Source organism: Emiliania huxleyi (assembly GCF_000372725.1).
Source record: "Emiliania huxleyi CCMP1516 chromosome Unknown EMIHUscaffold_192, whole genome shotgun sequence".
Classification (NCBI taxonomy): Eukaryota; Haptophyta; order Isochrysidales; family Noelaerhabdaceae; genus Emiliania; species Emiliania huxleyi.
The window spans coordinates 11,990-18,121 of record NW_005200670.1 but is presented as its reverse complement, the minus strand read 5'-3'; the positions used below and the strand labels follow the sequence as shown (position 1 = coordinate 18,121).

At 66.0% G+C, this 6,132-nt stretch overlaps 1 protein-coding gene across 1 annotated transcript; it reads right to left on the bottom strand.

The window, feature by feature from the left end:
• Positions 1-1,529: 1,529 nt before the first annotated feature.
• EMIHUDRAFT_233466 (hypothetical protein) lies at positions 1,530-3,950 on the bottom strand (the record flags this gene model as incomplete). Its single annotated transcript, XM_005782129.1, has 2 exons — positions 1,530-2,317; positions 3,824-3,950. The coding sequence occupies 2 exons, from the start codon at positions 3,948-3,950 to the stop codon at positions 1,530-1,532; spliced, it is 915 nt and encodes a 304-aa protein (XP_005782186.1).
• Between the last annotated feature and the right edge of the window lie 2,182 nt (positions 3,951-6,132).

Here is a 6,132-nt window from a genome sequence, read left to right as displayed (position 1 = left end):
CAGGCTTCGGTTTCCCCCCCCCCCCCCCTGCCCCATCGCACCACCCAGTCCCCCACCCGATCCGCCCAGCCCCCAACCCGATCCTCCCAGCCCTTTGAATCCGCCTTTTCCGCCCCCCCCCCCCCCCCACCTTCGCCCCCTCCCCCTCCGCACGTCCCGGGCTGTGCGGACACGACTTCTGTCCCACAGGCAGCGGCCTCGCGTCGGGCCGCCTCTCACCTCTCGTGGCGGCGCTCGTCTGCCGCGCGGTGCTGGTGCGTGGGTAGGCAGGGGTAGGGTTCTCCACACACACAAAAGGTGGTGGGGCAAGGGCCAGGCTGTTCCTCGCATCTCCACGCCCGGACACGCGGGCAGGAGCCGGCACGGCATTCAAAGTGCAAGGTGGGTGAGCAAGCTGCCCCTCCCCCCCACACAAACCAGGTGCGCTGCTTGCCGGCGGGCGCAGAGACGGAGGTGCTGGTCGAGGAGGATGGCGAGCTCACGTGGCTGCGAGTGAGCCAGGCCGCCGCTGGCGACGGCGATGGCGCGCCACGTCGAGATCACCCGAGATCACTCGAGATCACCCGAGATCACTCGAGACCGCTCGAGATCGCTCGAGATCGCTCGAGATCGCTCGAGATCGCTCGAGATCGCTCGAGATCGCTCGAGATCGCTCGAGATCGCTCTGTCCCGACCGCCGCCGCCCTGCGCGCCTCTGGCGGGTTTGGGGGTCGTGCACAGAGGCGAGCACCGCTACACTGTGGGTGGTGGTGCCCGAGCCATGTACGTGTGCGCCTGTGCGTGTGTGCGACCGACGATGTTGTCCTCTGCGCGGGGCTTCCCGCGGGACCGAAGCCGTACCGTCGCCGCCACAGGTGAGCACCACCTTGTCAACCTCACGCCGGGCGCCGTCGGGACCAACGACAGGAGCCCCACGGCATTTAAAGTGCAAGGCCCGGTGCGCGTGGGTGAGCGGTGTGTGTGTGTGTGTGTGTGTGTGTGTGTGTGTGTGTGTGTGTGTGTGTGTGTGTGTGTGTGTGTGTGTGTGTGTGTGTGTGTGTGTGTGTGTGTGTGTGTGTGTGTGTGTGTGTGTGTGTGTGTGTGTGTGTGTGTGTGTGTGTGTGTGTGTGTGTCACGTCACTGCATCCTCTGCCGGTTTCCTCCCGTCGCCTCTTCTTTGTTCGAATGTTTTTCAATCCATCCTTCACGAAGCCCTCCCATGTAGCTAGCGTTCTTGGCGAATGTCTCGAGATGCACCACTCTTGGCCACTAGGGCTTGGGACTCAGCCATACGCCGTGCTACACGGCCATGCCATCTCCGCCTGGCCATGCCGTCGCGGCCTCGGCCATGGGTGTGGCCCGGCCATCCTAGTGCGTCTCCGGCCATGGCTTTGAAAAATATTTTCAAGATGCGTGTCAGAGTGATCAATGCGGGCACTAGCCGCAGCCTTCTCCGCCTTGTTCTTCTTCTGCCGGGCCTCTTACTCTGGTCTGGCCGATTCTTTTGCGGTATCTCCCTCTATCTATCTCCCGCTAGACTGCCGGTCCCGCTAGACCGGACGCGGAACCATCCACATCATCACTGGCTCGCGGCAGTAAGGGCACTCTCGCATCAGCTCAGAGCATGGCCCGCAAGCACACAAGTGCCCGCACGGAACCGCCGCATGCGACTTGACTCTCGCGAAACACACGATACACGTGGTCTCTCCCCCCATCGTGGACTCTGGGGCAGCCGGCCGCCCCGTGTCGAGGCCGGCGTCCGCTAGTGAGACGGCAGCAAGCGGCTCGGCGGCTGGCAGATGCTGCTCCGCCGCCTCTGGCTCGATCAAGCGCTCGATGGCGCCGACCCGCTCCTCGAGGCTGCCCTCGGTCGCCGCGCCGAGGCTCGCCTCCAGCCGCTCGACACGCTGCAGCAAATCCCCGCCGCCGCCGGTCGACTCGCTGCTCACCGCCTCTTCGCACCGCGACACCCGACGCGCCAGCGCCTCCTCTGCATCCACCTCTGACCGGCGCAGCGCCTCTGCTAGCTCCGCATCCTCGCGCAGCGCCGCCCGCTCTGCCGCACCCGCTAGCTCTGCCGCCTCGCGCTCTGCTCGCCTCGCCGACTCCTGCTCAGCAGCCAGCTGCGCCGCCCTCTCCTCCTGTGCGCGAAGCTCTGCCGCAGCCCGCGCCCTCCGCTCCTCCTCGAGCGTGCAGGCAGACGGCGCCCTCTTCGCCTCCTTCTTCTTCGCCTTGGCCTCCTTCTTGGCCGCCGTTGCCTCCGCCGCCTTTGCGCGCCGCCTCGCCTTATCTTCCTCCGCCCTCCTGTCCGCAGCCTCCTTCTCGCGCCGCGCCGCCTCTGCCTGAGCGGCCTTGCGCGCCGCCGCGGTCGCCCGCTGCTCCTCTCGCTGCGCCTCCTCAGCCGCAAGCCTCTCCGCCTCCCTCGCCCGCAGTGTCTCCTCTGCTGCCGCGCGCTCAGCGGCCAGCTTCGCCTCCGCCTCCGCCGCAATGGCTCGCCTCCGCTCCTCCAGCGCCGCAGTGTCCGCCGCCCGGCGCGCCTCGTACGCCGCTCGCTCTGCCTCGCGCTGTCGTGCCGTCTGCTCGCGCTCTCGCGCCGCCGCCGCCGCCTCCCGCTCGCGCTGCTCGCGCCGCCCCTTGGCCTCGCGCGCCTTCTCGGCCGCCTTCTCTGCCGCCTCCGCCTCCCTCAGCGCCGCTGCGTGCTCTGTGAGAGCGCGCACGCACCCGGCGTGGTCCGTTTCAGGAGCACTGGCGGCGTCGGCAGTGGCTAGCACCTTGGCCGCCTCCTCCTTGGCCATCTGCAGCGCCGTCATGCCGGCCGCACAACGAGCCTTTGCATCTGCGCCAGCCCGAAGCAGGCGGAGCACGACGGCGGGGTGGCCGCTGTAGGCGGCGAGCATCAGGGCGGTGTAGCCTTTGCTGTCCTGCAGGTTGACCTCAGCGCCGTGCTGCAGCAGCAGGTCGACCACCCGCTCGTGGCCGCTGTAGGCGGCGGAATCCAGCGCGGTGCCGCCGTCGCTCCTCTGCAGGTTGATCTCAGCGCCATGCTGCAGCAACAGCTCGACCACCCGCTCGTTGCCGTTGTCGGCGGCGAGCATCAGCGCGGTGCCGCCGTCGTTCCTCTGCAGGTTGACCTCAGCGCCGCGCCGCAGCAGCAGCTCGACCACCCGCTCGTGGCCGCTGTAGGCGGCGGCCATCAGCGCGGCGAAGCCGTCGCTGTTCTGCAGGTTGATCTCCGCGCCGTGCTGGAGCAGCAGCCCGACCACCCGCTCGTGGCCTTCCTGGGCGGCGAGTATTAGGGCGGTCCAGCCGTTGCTGCTCTGCAGGTTGATCTCCGCGCCGTGCCGAATCAGCATCTCGACCACCCGCTCGTGGCCGTTCTCGGCGGCGAGCATTAGTGCGGTCCAGCCGTTACTGTTCTGCAGGTTGATCTCCGCGCCGTGCCGAAGCAGCAGCTCGACCACCCGCTCGTGGCCGTTGCCGGCGGCGCACATCAGCGCGATTTCGCCGGCGCTGTTCTGCTGGTTGATCTTCGCCCCGTGCCGCAGCAGCAGCTCAGCCACCCGCTCGTGGCCTGGGATGGCGGCGGTCATCAGCAGCGTGAGGCCGCTCACCTTGCCTATCTCGTACGTCGCGTCGGCCCGCCCGCCGCCCTCGAGCCACGCCAGCACCGCCTCCTCCTCGCCTCGCTCAGCCGCTGCCACGACCTCGTCGGAACAGCTCAGGGATCCTGCGCCGCTGCTAAGCTCGCGTGCCCCAGGGGGGCTGCTGCCAAGCACCTGATCACTCACCATCGCTGGGTTCCGGCTCTTTACGCACTCTTCACACAGGGGCTCTCACAGCAGACTGTGAGAGCCCCAAGCAAAGCCGCCCTGCAGCTCGTTGGCAGTCCTCGTTTTCGACTTTGGCCGCCCCGCGTCGGCCAGGTGCGTGCTAGCCGCAAATAACGCTTTTTGGCCAGCGCCAGGTCTCATCGCGACACACGCGACACGTATACACAAACAAACAAGCCGACTCCCCACCCAGCCTGTCAGCTCACCACCTCGCCTTCCCTGCCGCTCTCCCGGCCCAGGAGGCGTGTGGATGTGTCCCAAACCGCACTTATCTTGGGTGATGAAGCTCACTATGGCTCATACCACGGCTCTTCCGGCCTCATCCACACGTGTTTCTCACTCTCACGCACCGCCGGCACGCACTTGAGCGAGTGACGGGTAATCGTGGCCGTGGCCAAGAAAATCAAAATATTAAGCTCTCTGTTTGGACCACGGCGAAAAACTCGACGGTTTTGGGCGTTTCAGAGCACGCTGAATCGATTGGCTAAGCTAGCACTCTCCCTCTCCCTTTCCTTTCATAATTATTGACTCAAAACTCGATGATCGCGCGACTTTGGAGAAGTGCTAGCTTAGCCAAAACGTTCCTCTCGAAAAATTGACTTAGGGAGCCGCGCCATAGCCCGCCGCGGATACCGCGAAAAAAATCGGCCAGACCAGGGATTTGATCTTGGGTCCGTTGTGCTTATGAGAGGGAGAGAGAGATTCTCTGGAGATTTTCGGAATTATACTATCTGACTCCTGCGTGCTCAGCGGGTCGGCGACGTTCACCTCCGGGCCGGCAGCGCGCGCAGCGCCACGGAACAGGCCTCCGCGGCCGCGTCCACGGCCGCGTGGAGCGACCGCACACGTTGTGAACATGTTCTCGAGGTTCTCGAGGTGGATATCCTTTGGCCGCGTTGGATGAACATGTCGGCTTTAGTAGAACGAGGCGGCGCCGAGGCGCCGTTCACAGCGTTCGCGTGTCGCGCGTGCCCGCCGGCGGCCGGCGGGGCGGGCCGGCGGGGCGGGCTAGGATGCGAAAGGCATCCAACTGCCATTGCAGGATTGTCGACCCACCGAGCATCGTCGAGAAGTTGTTTTGTTTGATCGACGCGAGAGAGAGATAAAATGAAAAATACCGGATCAGGGGCGGAACAGGGTCTGGAAATTCCCTAGGTGCCGCCGCCGCTGACCCTGTTCGAGCACGGTCGGAAAAGGTCAACACCGACCTGATCCGACCCTGTTAGGTTTGAACAAGGTCGGAACACGGTCGAAAATTTCTCGGAGCAATCATGCTGCCCATTTTGGCGCTGGCGGTTTTCGTGCCGCCGCCGCCGCTGTGCCAGCGAGCACTCCTTACTCACCGAGCAGTGCGCGCCGAAATCAAACTGTCTCTTATCGAACAGACGAAGACCGGCGGATTTGACCTCTGGAATGCCCTCGCTGAACCATTCGCCGAGGCTCGCCACGGCCTTCTCCGCCGCCAACACCCTGACGCGCACTCGCCGCCACTGCTCGCCGCCACCTGCTCGCCGCCACTGCTCGCTGCCACTGCTCGCCGCCGCCACCACCGACTTCGCCGCAGCCTCCACCGCCGCGACCGCCACCGAGATCAGCGCGCCCGAGATCAGCGTGCCCCGCGCGAGACTCACTGCGCCGCAGGCTCGCCGCCGACTGACTGCCCGGCCCCTCTCAGGCCGCGGGCGTGGAGTTTGAGGCGGCTCGCGCAGAGGTAGTGGCAGCGCCCGCCGAGGAGCGGCCGAGATGACGGGAGAGGGATGCCTCGCACAGGCGGCGGGCATGATGAACCGCGGTGCGAGCGAGTTCGAGAAGGCGCCCGGCCGCTTAGTTCGTTGTTTAGTGAGAGGCGAAGACACTGTCTTGCCAGCGACCGGACACCAACGCGGTATGGGTGGACGCGAGACAAAGGGATGACGGCACCGCGCTGGCAGCGACACACAGACACACAGACACAAGACACTCAATGAGCTGGGCTGCCACACACCCGCCGCGCCGCCGCCACCCCTCGACGAGGAGAGGTAGAGACAGAGAGGTGAAGGACAGCCAGCGGCTCGGACTGGACACCATCGCGGTATGGGTGGACGCGACACAAAGGGATGACGGCAATCTGGAGCGACACACAGACTCACAAGACACTCACTCAGCCATCCTCGAGCCGACCGCCCCCCGTGTGTTCACACCTCTGGGCTTTGAACAGGCGCTCATCGACCTCGAGCAGTTCACAGCGCTGATGGCGTCGCTGGGCGACGATGCGAGACCCCGCCCCACCCCTCCCCTCCCCTCCCCTCCGCCTCGCCACCGCCTCCGCCTCCGCCTCCGCCTC